Genomic DNA, 18,662 nt, shown 5'->3' with positions numbered 1-18,662 from the left:
CTCCTGAACTCCTGGGACTTTCACATGGTCCCCAGGCAGCTGATGGCCAAAGGCTTCTGAACCAGCAGCACCTGCATTCTGCATCTCCTCTCTCTTGCTGGTTCATGTCAGGTCTGGTTTTTTATGTGCATAGGTAGAAACCCATGAGTGAGACACAGAACACTGACCTTGCACTGTCAGGGCTTCTTATCAATCTCTGCCTTTTCCAACTAATTCTACTGCTAGGTGAAAATCAGCCATAAAGCACACAAAGTTTAACCAGGGAGGGATGAAAAGTGCAGTGTGTACAAACTCTGTGCAACTTACAGGCAAGCCGTATGGTCCTCTGGGTCCAGGGTCACCTACAGTTCCCTTCTCACCCTAAGAAAAGATTACAGAACAAGCAAACAAAAACATTGGCTATCTTAGAAATTATCTCTACCAAGTGCTTTAGATTAAAGTTTATGCATTCCTAAGTATTTTGAGTGAAAAATATCCAAGCTCATTTGTTTTCATTAAATGTTTAAGGGAGAAAGAGAAGGTGTGTATTACCATTCTTTCTAGGAAGAATGACTTTTTAGGCATATGATACCACATTCATTTCTAAATACCTTAGTAACTGAAAACATGTTTCAACTGAACACGCACCAGTGTCAAGTGTAAGCTTTTGACAGCTTAATGTTCCTCTCAGTAAATGAGAAAGTTGCAATGAAAACTGAGGATATACAGCATCGAGCTGTAAATACACACAGCAGCTGAGATGCAACACAGTGACAGGCAAAAATAATGTGTCAGTCAAAGCTTGATTTAAGTAGGCAATGCTATTAACAGTGACATTGTGAAGATTATCCTACGCACTGTGCTATGTTGCTAAATCCTCTCCTGGATTCTAGATAAGTGATGCAAATACCCTGGTTTATTAAAATCAAAACAACTGTAACAATATGCAAGACAAACAAGTACAGAGATTACTCCAGAAGTCTGATCTCATTCTGCACTAAATTCCATGGAAAAATTACCAGTTTCCAGAGGGATGCGGCCAAAGTAATTTTGCAAGCTTAATTTTGCAAACTTTTCCAAATGGAATGGAATTTCAAGGCAATGGATTTCAGGCTGACAGTAATAATCACCTTTGCTCTCTAATTGGTCTTTACCAAGATTGATATGAAGTTAAGCTTCCCAAGCCAGCCAGGACTAGCCTGTGTAACTGCAAGCACAAGCCCTGTGAGCTTGGTAGGGAGTCAGGGCTGGGAAGAAGGCGTGGAAAGCAGTCTTGTTTCAGACTGTTCTTCTGAATTAAATCCATCAGAAAAGCATTTCTGTCTGGAGAGAACTAAATGGCTTGAAGTGTTGATGAAATAAAAGAAAATAATCCTGACCACCACTAGTTTTCAAAGCTCCTACTCTGGATTTGCCATGCAGGGTGACTTGGATTCCTTTGTCACCCCCTTTGCTGAACACACCCTAACATAAGGCTTCCTCCAAACTCTTGGTGTGCACAGGTGCTGTGTTTCATCCTAGCACTTGCTGAACTTATGCTCATCAGAGAATTCTCTGTACAGCACCCTCTGGGTTATTTACTACTTATTATTAATTCATTAATGGTTCTATCATTGAAAGCACAAGACAGAGATGTAGATGCATACCTAATTAATAATGTTGATCATTGGAACAGCCAAGTACTTGGCACAGCTCTGAAAATGGGATGCTATGTTCTAAATTTCATTGACTGAATTATACAAAAAAGCAGGCACCAGGACCAACAGGATCTTAACCTGTGGTTGAATAATCCCAGCAATAAGGAGTTTGTTGGAGTAACTGACACTTGATCTGTTTTAAATACTTAATATTTTTACTCAGATGGGCACTTGCTTTAGTCTAGAGTAATGAGATGTGCAATGTCAGGTCCTTCTGGATTCTGCTACTAGCCTGCTAATTTCTGAGCAGCATGTAGGCTGGATGCCCTGGCAGGAAAATAGGAGGTATTGGGAAGAAACAGCTGATTTTCAAAACAAGAAATCCCTTGCAGCTTTAAAGCTTTCTGCTAAGAAGAAACTATGTGCTGACCTATGTAGGTAAGAGCTACAGAACTCTTCGATCAGTACTTGAAATATGTGAAGAACAGTTAAGCACCTTTTTTTTATATTTAATCCACAACAGCAAGATGACTGTACAAAGTCCTCTCAAGATAGGCTTATAATATTGCTAAACATTTGACAGACATAAAAATACTGAATGTATCAGTCTAGGAAATAACCACATCTGTTATGTAAGAATATATTTGGAGAACTGTATCTCAGAATTTTTTGCGTCCAATTCAAAGCACATGCTGAAACATGTTTGGAAGATTAGATGAGGTCCTGAATGTTCATAGATTATATGAGATTAATCAACTGTCATGAGCACACTGCCCTCAACCATCACAATTTCCTTCAGGGTAGCAGATATTGGCAAACTTCAAGATTTTTCTTTAAAATTTTTTGTGAGACAATCCATCAGTGACCAAAGAATAGAAACCATAATGTATGTTTTTGCCTCCTATTTCACTTCAGTCTCCTGAATCATGGACAAATATGACTTACAATTTGAATGCATAAAGCTGAATAATTTGTGTCTCCATTAGGATAGATAGGGAAATTTCATAACATTGCTATGGTGAGAAATATTTTAACAAAATTAAAGACAATGCACTTTAGCTACTAGTACTAACTGTGTATAATGATGACAGTGCTGCACAGGCTACACATCTGAAAGCTAAAATCAAGCTCAAAACCAGGTCTTTGTCATCAATGAAAAAAAAAGAAAAAAAAAGAAAAAAAAAGAAAAAAAAAGAGAAAATGTTTATTTCCAGCTCTCAGATTCCTTTAGCTGGCCAAGAAGCTGGATATACATTATGCCTGTCATCACCCTTCAGGCTTACATGTCCCCTTTCATCACTAGTAGCTAAAGATGACTGTTTCCAGTGTTCTCTACTTTCACCCAAGACAGTATGCAAGTGAAAATAATAAGTACACAGTGAGATTCAGAGGCCTATTACGACCTACTCCTCCATTTAATAAAGAGGATCTCAGTAAAATCTCTCTAAGAACCTGGCAAAATGTAATTCCAATAGCTGAAAATTATTAAGAACTAATAGGCACTGTCCTCATAAATTGTATTAATTCACATTATTAATTACTCTTTCAGTTTCTACTAAAAAACCCATAAAACCACATTATAGTGTCATGATTTTCTTAGTCTACCTTTTCACTGTTTAAATAGACTTTGTATAAAGATGATCTGACGTTTTCTATTTTAATAGTTAATTGAAAATCAACAACCCACCCTAATTTGCACAACAGTTTGTTCTACCTCAGAGTAGTAATTGACATCACCTCGAATGCAGCCTGTGCAGCAATTAATTCATGATTATTCTGTTAAACAGCCCTAATGCCCTCCTAGATTTATACTGGCCCAAGATTTTTCTTATCAATACAGACAAAAGGGGGCCCTACCCAGTGACAGTGAACACTGGCCCTATGCACTGTTTTTAATTAAAAAGTAAAGCCTGAAATCTGCAGACAAAAATGTTTCCCTCCTGCTTTCACGTAAACAAGTTCAACAGTTGCAAATGCAAGTTGTAAAACAGCATTAAAAATACAGGATTTGTTATTTAAATAATGAGACATATATCAACACTGTGCACCTGTTACATAACTATGCTAGAAACAACTTCTCCTCCCAAATGGTATTGAATAATTAAATGAACAATTACAGCAACAATCCTGCTGGTTGCCTGCTTGGGAAAAACCCTTCCATCTGTCTTGTGAACTTCCTCCTATTCATTTAGCTCCACAGAACATGGTGGGTGTGTAGGAATTTTCTGCACACCTTGGTCTCTCTATTTTTGTGAAGTTCTCCTTCTGTGCTCATGCAATTACTGATTTACATCACAGCAATTCCTATCCCCTTTGTAGCTACTGCTTTTGAACAGCTACAGTAGGGCTTATTCCAGATCCACCTTGAATACCCTCACAAGAAAAAAAACATTAGTTGCTGTCTTCCACAGACAAAAAAAAAAGCCTATATTATATTCCATTGCCAGAGACATTTCAACTGGTAGCACACATGCATATCCTTCAATATAAAAGGTCATAATGCAAGAATAAAATGTATTGTATTTTTATGTACTTCTACATGCATATCTCATCTAAATTTTTTACTTAAGATTAGAGGATGTTCAACTATCTTTTCACAGAGTTGACAGAAGATACATTTTGTCCTAACTGAAGAAAAAAAGAATTGAAATCTGTAATCCCCTAGAAAAACAAAAAATACTCAAGTCCTTCAGGCACTTAACTAGCCTGAGTGGTAACTGCAGCCTACTGTACAGTTTAATTTGGACTGTGCTACATGTCTTGTATTCATCCCTCAGTACACAGCTCTGTAAAAACGAATCTTACCTTTCTCAGATGAAGCTAACTGGACCTCTGCCATGTGGCTGTGTCCTTTTTACAGCTAGTCTGAAGTTGTTTTAGCACAGATGTTTTGTTAAAGTGAGGAAATCAAAGAGACAAAGTTCTGGACTGGTAACTCCTCGGAGGTTTTAGGATATCATCTTCTGGTTCGTTGTAAAAATTGATGGTTTTATTGTTAAAGGTGACAGACTTATTGTTAAAGACTACAGTTCCCATCCTATTTCCACCGGAGAAAATTTACTGTGAATATTTAAAATTAAATACCAGGGCTCCTATCTTCTAAGCTTAAAAAAAAAAAAAAAAAAAAAAAAAAAAAAAAAAGAGTCTATATTTTACAGAGGCTGGAGATATTTTTCCTGGATGAAAACATTTAGGTGAATAGAGGAGAGAAATACTCCTTTTTTTTTGCCATTGCATTCTTATGTAATCAGATGACACTATCTTTTGTACCAGCTTGTTCTCAATTTGCACAGCATAATGAAACCAATGAAAATCATGTTCTGTTTGTGGCACTGTGAACTAGAAAGTCCAGTCAATTTCTTACTGATTAGTCATTTCAAAATACCAGCTCCCCTGAAGTTAATGAGTTACAACGTCAACCTCAAACAGATAAATGTGTGTGAGTAGAGCACATACACAGTTCTGGGCTGCTCCTCTACAGGTGAGATACTGTTCTGTTCTGTAACATCTAGCACAGTGTGAGTCCCCATATGACATTTTTCCACTGTGGCAGTCACTTTGCAGGGAGGAGCACATGGAACATATACTTACTCTCTCTCCTTTGGGACCTGCAGGGCCATGGGGACCAACTGGGCCATCTATGCCCTACAAAAAGGAACAAAGAGGGTAAGAGAGAGAGCTTGTTCTTACAACTCTTTTGTTTTAATAGCTGTCTTGTACACAACAACTAACATGGAATCAGTCTTCATTGTTTGAAAATTTGGATTTAATTGTGATGCAACCTATTTGGCTTTTAAAACTCCACCTATAACCTCTCCTGTTACAAGGCAGAGCATCTTTCTTCTATTTGGCGTTCACTACGTCCATAGAAGCAATCAGATTCACAAAGATCTTGAACTGATTGGAAGAAGATGGAAGGGTCAAAATAAGATTTTTAATTATTGTTTTATTTTTAAAATTTATTATTCTTTAAATTGAAATGTCCACCTGTAAGCTGGACTTACCTATTGCCGGGATCAATGAGAATCTTACTTCCAAGATATAACTCTTTCACTGCATAGATTTCTTTATCATTCAAGAAAGCAAAAGATTTAACATCTATGATGTGCAATATAACAATGTCTGTTGAGGAACCCAAGCACATCAGCATCTCCTTCACTGATTCCATATTAGCACTGAACGGCTCTGTTCTCCTGTAAGCTAAATCCCTAACCTCAGGAAAACTAGCAACCCAACCAAGGCAGTTGTCCAACCAAAAATCAAAACTAAGCTGCCTTTTTAAGATTCAGAGCTCCTTCTACAGAGAATGACATTCTCTTTCCCACACATATTGCCCTAAGAACCTGCTTGAAGCCCCCTCCTATGCAGCATGGAAAATGCCTGCAGCATTTGGCCTTCCTTCCTGTGTGCAGTGAGGAGCTTGGCTTCCAGAGCCCTGGGAAGCACACGGACTGGGTCACGAAGGGGGACACAGAAAGACAAGGGACTCACCCGGGCTCCTGGCTTCCCGTCTAAGCCAGATGCTCCCTGTGTGGTTAGGTGGAAGCATGGATGATGGGCACGACACGAATGACAAGAACGTGAGATTAGTAAGCGGTGCTGATGAATAAACACAATTCAAACGTACAGTACACGCTGTGACAGGGTTCTGGAGTGGGTATCACATTACTACAGCATGTTAGTTAAAAATTCACATGAAACACCAAGAGCCTGATTCTGTTCTCACTTCAGTGTAACATCACTGACCCACCCCTGCCCTCACATCAAGTATATTAGAGCAGAATATTGTCAGGCTGTAGGAGCGCTACAAACACCAGATGTTAGGGTGTTTTTGAGCCTCAACACACAAATATTTACTTTGTCATTTACTCGCAGGCTTTCTGATTTGCAAATAGCGACAATACTGAATAGTATACACAAAAGAAGAAAAATGTGCGCTAACTGCGATAGGAAACATTTAAGTGCAAGAATACTGCATTATGCAGCCGACAAAATCTGGATGCTGGCCACAATGGGCTCATTCATTTCCAAGAGCCCGGGAGACAATGGCATTTCCTGTTTTCCCGCTGCACTCCCAGGCACGGGCTGCGCGGCCGAGGAGCCGGAGCATCCCTGGGGCCGGGGGGACCCCTCGTGGACTCGGCGCGAATAACACAGCAGAGCCCGGGGACACGGGCACAGGGGACAGCGCCGCTCGGGACACCCGCAGAAATCCGGGGAACACCTAAAAAAGCTAACCAAACCAACCCCCAAACAAACCCAACTAAAATCTCCAGCCAACTCAATAAAAAAATAAAACGAGCCGTTGTTTTGGAACGTCAAGCGCTTGGATTTTGCTGCTGAAAATGACATTTAGAAGCAGCAAGCAGGAGCAAGACAAGGCCTGTGTAAATTTGGAAAACCTAGTAGGGTATTTTATTCTGGAGTCTATCTTGTAGCCATTTTCAGAGCATCTGCTCAGGCCTCCAAAGCTCACTCTCTACAGAGATGTAACTGTCAATGTGAAAATGAGTTTCATTTTTCTCAAAATAAATTAAAATTCTCAGTGACGATGACCTTGTCCACAGGCCCTGCACATAATTCTTGAAAATATTAATCGTAGAGGTTTGTGCTCTTTTGGGTCAGCTAAGTCTTTTTTCTCCATTTTACTGTTAACAATGTAATCACTGGGAGCAATCCTCATACAATAACAACAGCAAAGAGGAAAAATGAGCTCTTTTTCTGAGAAAAAAATAAAGCTGCCTTTCCAGCATGCCTTCAAACACATAAAGTATTTTCTATTTTATCAACCGAAACTTTAAGAACTCTGATGTTTCCATATTTTTAAGGTTCTTTACTTGTAAGACAAAATTTATGCTAAACACTCAGAATGGGAATTTTCTAAAGAACAAGGCAAAAATAAGAATCCAAGGGAAAAAAGATCCCCTAAAAATGCAACTAAATTCCCTAAACCAATTTTTAGCTTTCCTCAATTGGACCTCTCAATTTGAACTGCAGAAGTGCAAAAAGAGGAAGAATAACTTAGGAGACGGGGGAAGGGAAGACTCCTTTTTTTAATGGAAACACCATACAACACTGGAATAACAGCACGACTAATGCAGGGGGGCTGATGACATCCTTGTGACACTGAACACTCTCAATTGACACACAACAACAACAAAAACAAACCCCTGACAGCACTGGGTTTTACAGGACATTACTTAGGATGATAGCACAGATTTGGGACAAAACAGAACAAGACTGATGCTCTGCTCCAACACGGTATATTCTGTGTATGCTATTGAGTAAATCAGAGTTGTTCATGAGGAGTAGAAAGAGATGTTTGTGATTTGCACTGAAATTGAATAGTTGGGTTTTTTTACTTACTGGAAGACCAAGGGGCCCTCTGTCACCCTTTTGACCTGGTTCACCCTTCAATCCTTTAAGACCATTTAACCCTGGTTCACCCTAAACGTAAAAGTATAAATGCCAAATTTTTGGTGCTATAATGGGTGTTTAAGCTGGGATAGAAGAATCCAGTCTCAGAAATAGCTGCAAATTCCAGTTTGAAACAAATTTAACCTTCTCAGCTTACTGCAATTTACATACTGATTTAATAGTGGGCGAAAGTACCTGGGAGGTGTCTGCTTGAGATCTAAATTCTGTGTAAAAAAAACTACAGGAAACTTATGGGTAACAGATTTTTTAAATCTTTTACTAATAATTATCACTATAGATAGATGGTTTGAATTAGCATGAGTTTCAGGGGGTTTTGGAAATTTTTCAAATCCCATAAACCACCCGATGCAGATAATTCAAACTGAAAGAAAATGTTCATAAAAGTAAGCCTCAAAACTGGAAGTTGCTACAGTGGGATCTCCTGAAAAGTGCATTTGGAAGGAAGCAATACTTTTCCTTCTAGTAAACTGGAATTTGCAGCCAAATCTTACACAAGGATATTTTAAACCTTTAAGCATACATAATAAACAGTAACAAGTTAAAAGAAACAGTATAGGTTACACAATGCCAAGCTATTTGGGAGGTCCACAGTTTCTGTGTTCATACAGAGAAATTTTAACAATGTAAGAAATGGCACTTGTTGTGATTATTATATTATGCACAGGCTATTACACTAAACATCACTAAGATGATAATACTGGGCACAGAGTTGCCAATAAATCATTCTCTCATAACGAAAAACTGCATCAGCATGAGGGCTGCTCAGTCAAAGAGACTGTTGACCACACCTGCCTCTTCTGGGAAACAGAAATACACGGGTATTTCATCCATGCTCCCCATGGCCTCATTGCTAGATTTCCCTTTGATGTATTATGTTACCTTATATTATATTCATACTTAAAAAAAAAAAAAAAAAGAATCTCAGGAGAACCCAGTCTGCTCCTTTAAGTAACTCCAGACATCATCTGCCTGCTTTGCACCCTAAGTGGTCATTTCTTCATTCTTATTCTATTTGACTCAATGTGACTTTCAGAGCAGTAGCACTGGAAAGGCTGAAGTTTTGGAAACAGACCTGAGAAATCCCACAAAAGCCTGAGTCTCAGGCCAAAAGCCTGAGGTAAAGCAGGGCTGGTGCTAAAATGGAATACACTTCAAAAAATGATTTATGACTTAGGTTTCTTGAGCCAAGGTAACACAGTCTCATAAGGAGTCAAATCTGTGATTTTCTGTCTTGCAGCTTTAAAAACCTGAAATAAATCCCCAAAACGAAACAAAAAACACCCTTTCCTCCTCTTCTTTACTTTTTGAGAAAGGTGTGATTAGAGACCCATAGTGATTTAAATGATCATGCATGACAAGACCACTGGCCTTAATGAATAAAGTGTCATGCTGAATTTTAGCTTACTGGTGACTACTGAATTAAAGCACAAATAAAGTATTCCAAGTCTGCCAAAAATGCACTTCCACTCTCCTGAGCTGTTCTGATGGGCTAAGAGAGTCCCTAAAGAATATCTATGCTGTGGAAAATGTTCAAATTGTATTGCAAACCTGTCTGATCATGAATCTAGTTTGGGAAACACAAAAATGCACACATCATTTTGTGATGGTGAACCAACATAAGATGTAAAGAAACTGGTCAGCAAAATACCTGCCACCTAACAAAGGCCATGGAGACTGGAAGAAGCAGGAGATACAAGAGAGCATAAATGGAGTTTATCTGACTTCATTTCCCGAGCCTGTAACATGCTTCTGTATTCCAAAATAATTCCAAGGGCAATGGTAGCTTGCCCATAAACAGGAAGCCAAATAATTTAGTGCCACATTCCTAATATTCATACAAAAAATGAACTCAGCTGATGCTGAGGAGAAATACTACTCAGAAACAATCACAGACAATTTAAAAAGCTTTTAAGCTGCTAATATTATAATCTGCTTTAAGGTTTAAGAATATCAGAAACGTTTATTAAATGAGGTATGACAAAACACAGCTCCATGCATTCATGAGCAAAGCATGACACTTTGCAGACATAAAGAGCTCATATATTCATGACAGATATTAACTTACCTTCGGGCCAGGCAGTCCATGAGGTCCCTGAAAATAAAAGTAACATTTTTCATTATGAAAATACACCACAATTTTTTGGACTTTTTGCTTTGTAGGAATACAAATTACCCCTGTGTTTCTTTACTCTCAAAAGAAATGCAGCTGTCAATAAAGCAACAGTAAACACCTGATTCTGAGGAGGAACCAGACCACTAGCATGTTAACAATAACAGGAATGTGCAATTTATTTCTCCATGTCCTAAGAATTTTAAGAAATGCAAAAAAGATTTGCAAATTAGGTCCCCTCTTCAATGACCACATATTCTGATAGCACTTTTAGTAAGCAGGCAATAAAGTGGCAAGAGGGCATAGACCATTTCTAGCCCTTCTCTTCCTCCCAAGCTTACCATGGGGCCTGGAGGACCATGTGGCCCTGGTGGTCCAGGTGGTCCTATCATCTACAGATAAAAAACAATGGTATTAAATCATGCAGAGCAAAGAACTCCCACAAAAATACCAGAAGTCAGGCTGACCCTTGCTGGCAAGCACTTACAAAAATAGCTATGTAACAGTGAACACTGACAGCACATCTAGACAGGGCTTTAGGAATGGGAATTATTTTGATTTGAAAGACAGGGTACCCAAAGTGCATATCTGCCTGTGCCATATGGCAGTGTGCCTGTCTCCAGATTCTTATTCCTAGAGTCTACGATACACTTTAAGACACTATGGGGGAAAAATAATAAATCCCTGAAAAACAAACAATACTGAGATGGGATACTTGAACTTTTAATATTTTATGGTATGTGCTCTTTAGTTCTCTCTTGTACTACTTATTCTACAGAGCTAAAAGGTGATGATGTGTTATTTTATTCCTCCTCAACACTGACAAGTGAAAAAGATACTAAATTCAAGCTGGGCTTTGGCGTAATTTCAAAATTTCCCTTTGTCTCTCTTTTTATTTCTTTTAGCCCACTTGTACCAAAAATTCTCTGAGGTCATTAAAATAGGTAATCAGGTTGCTCAGCTTTTAGTGCATGCATATTCTGCACTGGTTTTCCATGTTCCTAACAAATCCATGGAAAGAATTTCATGATGATATATCCAGCTTAATATCCCCTCTCTTCCTGGATTTAATCCCAATGGGTTGCTGGCATAACCTGCACAGTGGCAGCAGGGATGCTAATTCAGGTCTCCAGACTCATGCCCTGCTGTAGCAGCTGTCGGTGGCAGCAAGAGCAGCAACAAGAAGCACTTTGAAACCAAAGACAGATTCCATCACCTGTGAAATCTCATGAAAACTGTGAGTCTTCCTTCAAGTGTAAGTAAGCAGAACAGCATGAATGAATTAGTGAATTAATTTTTAACAAACCAATCTTCTCATAGAAAGAAACTCAGAGATGAGGGGTGCCTCCTGTGCCCTGCGATGGCACAGGGCAGCCTCTTTGACTTTTCCGAGCTACGGCTTCTGTCAATAACCTCTGCTCTGAGGTCTCTCATCTTACTGTGCTCTGATAATGAAAGTTACCCACACCATAAAGGCACTATGTAGGAGTTTCTTTGGGTTTTTTCGGGTTTGCTTGGTTTTGTTTGTTTGTTTTTAATGTCTTTACAATGCTTTGGAAAAAAACCAGGAGAATGTCTGGTCTCATACAACTAACTCACTACCCTGGGTCACACATCTGAAGTCAGTCTAGTCTGGTTCTCACTGGACTATCTGAGATTCCCAGAGTATAAGGTGTTGAGAGAGAGATTATGGTTTGTTTGGTTTTTTTCCTTTCTTCCCCATTTATCTTTTGATTCATTACAGAGCCAGAAGTCTTTGACTGAAGTGAGCAGGACTTGTTCATAGTCATTTAACAGAGCAGAACAGGAATTACATATTTAAAATTTCCTAATCTGTATTTAGCTCTATGACCAGAAGTCTGTTTATTCTCGGGGAAGATTAGTCATGAATATCAAGTATTGCTCAGAATCAGAAGCTGGAGAACCACTGCTGGACTCCTGTGCTCATTGCAATGCCACACTAAGACTTACTGAAGGACCTTGGGCACCAGGCAAACCAACGTCTCCTTTTTCGCCTTTCATGCCATTGGCTCCCTAAAAATCATTACAAAACAGCATTTCAGCATTTATAAACAGCTTTAATCTTACTGGCAACCAATCTAGAAATGATAATGTTTATTCGCAAATAATTATCATTTAAGAAATGAATAACACACATATAAAGGAAATAGTTTAAAAATTCTGGCAATACTTTAAAAATAATTTTTAACTAATACAAACATATGCTTTTATATTGACAGCTGTCTATTGTGGCATGATATTTATGACAGTTCCTTAAGCTGGCACTCCATTCATAATGTTGTACTATGGATACAATTTTGAAATTGTTTCTATTTTTGCTGAGAAATTTCATGTGTATGCATATAAATCGATGTGTATATATATATATATATATATATATATATATATATATACATATATAAATCTACTGATTTTTATATATATATATATACAAAATAGGAAGAATATAGATTTATATATATACACACACAGAATAGGAAGAATGCGTCCATAACTAGCCATGCATTTTTTCTCTTTCCTCAATCTAAGTCACCTGAAATTTCCATTCAAAACGTAGCTCCTTTCTCCTTGCCCAAGTTGTCCTATATATTACAAGTGAAGTACAGCTTTGGTCAGCCTGCCAACTAATCTCTTTCTTCCCGACACAGTAATTTTTTTTCACTGTAAGTGGAATGAAAAGTTCTGACAATCTTACACCTCCTCCTAGATTTGCTGCAAAACTATCTCCAAGTTTTCTCCCCAGTGCTTTCTGTCCCATTTGCAATTTATCAGCACTGTTGGAAATTCCTGATAATGGAAGAGAGAAAAAAAGAAAAGATTTTTTTTTTGCTAAAATTAATTAATTAACTTTTCATACTCACTGGTAGGCCAGGCAGTCCAATTCCTCCCTTTTCTCCAGGCATTCCAGGATCACCTGTGTCTCCTTTTGAGCCCTTAGGACCCTAAAATATGGACTTATTCAGCAAGTCATGTAAAAAACTAGAGACATCAACAGAATTCTACCTTTGATCCCAACAAGGAGAAGTCATGTGCACGTTATATCTTTGCCAGTAAAATGCAGAAATGCAGACACTATTAGACCACAAAGTATGCAGCAGCACTACAAATGATATTTTTAAATTATTATAATCATAATACTTGGATTATGAAAACTAAATTACAACTTAGAACCATGGAAATAATCTCTTAAAACACCCTATGGTTGCCCACATGTTCTTCACTATATGATTTAAACAAAATGTACCTGCTCTCCATCAACTCCTGGAGCTCCTGGGGATCCTGGTTCACCCTATAAGAGTTAAGACAGAACTTGATTATTCCAGCTGCCCCAGACACTAGAGAAAAGAGCCAGAGAAATTGCCATAATTAACAACAACAAAGCTAGAGACTATTCTGTCAAAAGTGTGTATTTAGTACCTATATTAAATAAACAGCCCACCTGATTATGACATTACACAAACTTTGGGTTATATAAAGGCCAGACAAGTGCATAAAAAGAAAGGAAAAAGAGACAAAATCCCTGGGGTGAAAGGACCCCAATCCAGTGGAAACTTTGCCTGCTACTAGAATAAATACAGAATCATGCCCCCTGATTTACCTACGGTAGAGAGACTTCATGTTTTTTTTTTCCCTATTATAAACCACCCAGTGAAGGAGTTCACATTCACCATATTGTCTTATGACCAGTTCCTGGGTACCATTCTTCAAGGGAGCAAGTTATGGTGATGGGTGGAGTTGATGACATTAGAAACAAGCTCCTGTGATGTTGAATTCTGCTTTACATTGTAAATTTTGAATGAGAACACTCACCTATAGAAAGGAACACAACCTCTTCCACACTCCAACTTCTCTGTTTTACAACATACTCCATGTTGCAGAATTGCTGGGTAGATGATAATGCAAAAAGCAATTTCTGCACACTTAACTGTATACTCTATCATCAGTTTTCACACAGAATGAACCTTGTTTCTCACAATTTCTCAAAACAATGTACATGTGTATTGTGATGTATTTCTATATGAAATACTGGATTAAGTCTAAAATTGAAATGTCTTGTACAGTTATTGAAGATGCACATATTTGCTCTTTGGAACAGCATACAGACACTGGGAGAAGATGCAGTATCTAGTATTTGAGAAACAGGAGAAACATCTCAACTAGTTTAAAAGCATTTAGGGTGAGTCCATTAACTTCAAGACTTCTTTTCTGAGTATAGGCAAATTTATTATTTAAATTTTATAGAACAGTGCAGCATATGGAACTCATTGTCTCTGTGTGGGCTGCTCACTAACCCTTCTGTACTACTTATAAGCACCAGCCAGGTGGTATTGGCAGGCTTGGGTTTCCAGCCAGGCTCTGCCCACATGTGTACACTGTAATTTTTACTGGCATTAGACAATACTGCTCTTATTTGGGTGGGTGCCCCCGTGACAGAAAAGCTGCATGCACATGCACTCACATGGTGGCCAGTGGTCGTGCACACAGTTTTGCCCACCTCACTCCCACTCAGCCAGAAGTGAGGCATGGGAGCCACTGTCTGGTTGCGTAGCTGTTTTACAAAGTCCTCAGGAGCAACCTCAGTGCCAATCCCTGAGTGAGATGCTTCTGCACTCTTTCAGTACTAATTAATTTTGCTGGTCCTTAGTTACGCATCTCTGTGCGGCAACTAAACAAGGGCACCTATTCTGGAAAGCTACATCTCAAGAATCTGGGATATAAAGTTGGAAATATGCCATATTTGTTAGATTTACAGTTAAACAACTGCTGGAAAGCTCCATCTACCTGTACATGTACACCATTTAAAAAAACCCATAAAATACTCCACCCTTAAGATACAATGAGTAAAGTAAGGAAGATCACCTTTGACCCTTGCAGCCCTTGGGGTCCTGGTGGTCCTGGTGGTCCCTAAAAAGAAACACACAAATCTCTCAGATTTTAAATAAACTCCTGAAGAACTTGTCATGTAAGCACAGGGTGAATGTTAATACAGCTACTGTAAAAAAATGGGTTAGACTTTTAACACAAGGGAAACCAAGACTAGTTATGGACAAGTTGTTAACCTATGACAGCTCTCAACAACCACAACACCACCACAAAAAACAGTGTTAAAATAACAGTATAACTCATATTTTATAATAAAGTCCTCTGCTCCTATTGATGAAATGGCACTGCTTCCCCTAATGGAAGGGAGACCAAAACCCCGTCATATTTGCCAGCCCTCACTGCCTGATCCAAAACAATCTGAGACCAAGAGAAATCTCCAACCAGTTGTAAAGAGGATTCTGCTGAAAGATGCTAAGTGCATCTGGGGATACTCAGTGCTTTGTGAAATTGCCATGGAATAAGCTGTAACCACTTCTTTCATTTCTACCTCAGGCTGTGGACACAGTGTCATATATCAAACACTGGTTGGGATGGTGCATAGGGGGGATGCTTTAAAAACCCCACAACAACATTTAAAAATCCCCTGCATTAATACAAAGAAAGGGTATGTCCAGATGGGAAAATACGACTAACAGCAATGTTGCAGAGAAGAACTTAAAAAAGAATGTGCTTTCCCAGTCTCGTGCTTAGATGAAGTTCTGCCATTAATTCAGAAGGAGCAGAATTGGTTCCATTGTTGGCTTTCAACAATGGGTCCTCTGCTATGGGAACACCAAGCAAAGAAGCCAACACATGTTATGATGAACCAGGTTGACATCCAATCAAGACATGTCCTGAGCTAGCAGAATTATGAACATGCTGCAGCACAAAGAAGTTCTACGGCACACAGTAAGTCATGCAACAGTAATGAATTACCGTGACAGTCAGGGTGGCAATCCTCTGTTGGCAAAAGGTATTAACAACAGTTGTCAGTAGCAGAATTAAACAATGACATAAATAATTCTGTTTGCTACAGTTATAATCTCCACAGAACCTATGCAGCATGTGGGAGACACCACGCCTTCAAAAACATGAATCTTTTTAAATCTTGGTGTTTTATTAGCTGCTTGGTTTCTGTGATGAATTAGATGAAGGCAGTACTTCTGTGCAATGCAAGAGATCAAATAAACAATGACTAAATAGCAAAATCTACGCAGAATGCTTCAAAGACGTAAGAAAACATAATGGGTTTGTGTCTGAAGTTGACCAAAAGACTACCCCTATGTTTTGTAATGTCTGCAGGATATGCACCAACATTTAAGTAATAAATACGACTCCTGGAGTGGAGCTGTAACAATAATTTTCATATAAAAATGCAGTTCTAAATCCAAAACTGCCAGTCTACAACTCAGCTATGTATATTACAATTCTATTTTGAATTCTTGGAAAGATAAAGGATATTTTCATTATGGAAGGAGGCAAAATATACTTTGACCTGTCACGAGGTTTTTTTCCCAAAGAATCTAATGGCAAGTGGAAAAGTATTAAAATGTAATTTAAATGCTTGTCTATATTTTTAAATGGAGTAAAACCCCCATATATTGCAGCTCACACATGCTTTCCTTTTGCATGTGAAGAACTTACTGGCCTACATGGAACAAGAAATATTTTGCATTTGTAATTATTATCCAATGTGCAAATAAAAGTTTGCAGATCTTCTCTTTTAAGCTGTAAAAGAATCTCCACACATCAGTGTGACAATTCGTACTGTTGCCAAAGATCTGGAACCTACTTAATACAAAATACCTGAGCAAAATTGTTTTCTAACACATGGCTTTAATATACTCATATTCTTTGCATTTCAACATATTAATGGAAATATATCCAGAACTTTAAAAATACTGAAAAGTTCAAGTAGGAGCATATCTAGGTATGAAAACCTAAAAATACCATTGCAAAGAACTGTTTACATGTTCACAGTCATGGATCACCTTACAGTGGCAGATATTTTAATATCTAATGCTGTAGTCCCTACAAAGGTTAAACTTCTGAAACTACTGCTTTTTGCCCAGGGAAATTCTGCAGAATAGGTGTGAAGAGCAATTTTGACAGAGAGATGAATTTTGTATTTGATCCTCCAAGTGAAAGCCACATACTCTCAGCAGGGTCTTGCTCAAACCACGACGGCAATTTTAAGATTGCACATGAGACTAAATAGGAGGCACAAGGCAAAGCAACTAAATTGCTAGACTGCTTCATGATTTATTACTGAATTCGAGCAAGAGACAAGGAGTCCATATCTTGCAAACTCTTGTCAACTTCTTAAATCTGCAGGCCAAATTCTGGGCAAGTTCACAGTTCAGTGCTGAGCACTGAAGTTCTCATGTGCTTTTGTGAGAGAACTGCAAATCTCAGAGCCCCTAAGAATTTGGCACCAGGAGACATAGGAATGGGTGTTTGCCATCTGAAAGGACTGGGCTGGATTTGGCAAGGATATTTTTGACTGATCCTATATAATCTTACTTACACCCTCCTTGCACAGCCATTCCCATTAATATCAATTATTTGTTGCCCTGGATCAGAAGGTGATGACATTTAGAACGATCTGCAATGGGATAAAGGCTTTCTAGAATGTTTCAACCACTGCAGAAGGCTTTAGTCCACTTTTAAGGCTTCTTTATGTGCTGCAGCTTTTCTGAGGAACCTGTAAACTAACACTGATGCCAGAGTTACAATACAAAGATAGAATATAGGAGATAAAGGGGCTAAAGCCCCTGCTAAATCTCTGTATGGTAATACACAACATGAATTTCAGGCTACTTTAGGTACATAACTCAGAGAGGGATTCTGATGACTTAAAGTTGTGGGTTTGAAGTCCCTTGCAAGCAGACCAAATGAGGCAAGCATAATGCAGAGCCTCACAACATGTCTATGCAGACCTCCCCACAGACACAATAAAGAACGGACTCAGCCTTAGTGACATACAAGGCTTTTAGATTTTAGTAAAGGCAGTGAGAGTTTTTTATTTTTTGAAAGCGTCTCGGAAACTAAATGACGGGTCAGACATTTACCCACTCCCACTGCATAAATGTAAGGAAAAAGTTCAGCGGCTTCAGTGAGAAAGTGATCAGATGCACAATGAGCCAAATCCAGTCTTCAGTTTCACATAAGCAAGCCATTCACTTTGGTGGAGTTATACTGCACAGAATTTGCATCTGAGTATGCTGCAATGTAAATCACCTTGACTGCAATGACATATGTCATCTTGGTCCTTTGCTTTTATGCAAACACTCATTCATTCTTTTTTGTAACCCTACTTTAATCCTCTACACTTTTCTGCACACCAGTCAAAATAGGTTTTCCAGAAATGAATAAGTGAGAAGACTGGTGCTTGGTCTACTTAATGTACTCAAGTTGCTGATTGAATCCACAGCTTGCTAATGGAACCATGTTACATGGTTTCCAAATCTCAAATATTCTGCTCTTTGCATTTTACAGGAAGAGGAGGAGGAAAACAAGGAAAAAAAAGAAATGTCAATATCATAATATGTGAATTGAAAAGCAGACACTTCTGTTGAACTTGTGTATGTGGTTTATTACATTAATTCAGCACT

At 38.5% G+C, this 18,662-nt stretch overlaps 1 protein-coding gene across 6 annotated transcripts in view; it reads right to left on the bottom strand.

Moving 5' to 3' along the window:
• COL25A1 (collagen type XXV alpha 1 chain) overlaps positions 1-18,662 on the bottom strand; it is a 298,274-nt gene that overhangs the window by 16,918 nt on the left and 262,694 nt on the right. For 4 of the 6 annotated variants that reach the window (XM_038136316.1, XM_038136321.1, XM_038136319.1 and 1 more), the window contains 11 exons: positions 15,985-16,008; positions 15,046-15,090; positions 13,430-13,474; positions 13,047-13,127; positions 12,136-12,198; positions 10,506-10,556; positions 10,120-10,146; positions 7,983-8,063; positions 6,108-6,143; positions 5,208-5,261; positions 307-360 (listed from right to left, as the gene is read on the bottom strand). In XM_038136316.1, coding sequence (XP_037992244.1) covers positions 307-360; positions 5,208-5,261; positions 6,108-6,143; positions 7,983-8,063; positions 10,120-10,146; positions 10,506-10,556; positions 12,136-12,198; positions 13,047-13,127; positions 13,430-13,474; positions 15,046-15,090; positions 15,985-16,008 — 561 coding nt within the window. The remainder of the gene's footprint in view (positions 1-306; positions 361-5,207; positions 5,262-6,107; positions 6,144-7,982; positions 8,064-10,119; positions 10,147-10,505; positions 10,557-12,135; positions 12,199-13,046; positions 13,128-13,429; positions 13,475-15,045; positions 15,091-15,984; positions 16,009-18,662) is intronic. The other 2 variants (XM_038136317.1, XM_038136318.1) reach the window with 2 other exon arrangements.

The sequence above is a fragment of the Motacilla alba genome, chromosome 4 (genome assembly GCF_015832195.1).
Source record: "Motacilla alba alba isolate MOTALB_02 chromosome 4, Motacilla_alba_V1.0_pri, whole genome shotgun sequence".
Taxonomy (NCBI): Eukaryota; Metazoa; Chordata; class Aves; order Passeriformes; family Motacillidae; genus Motacilla; species Motacilla alba.
The sequence above is the reverse complement of the archived record's forward strand: the minus strand, read 5'-3'. Positions and strand labels throughout refer to the sequence as shown.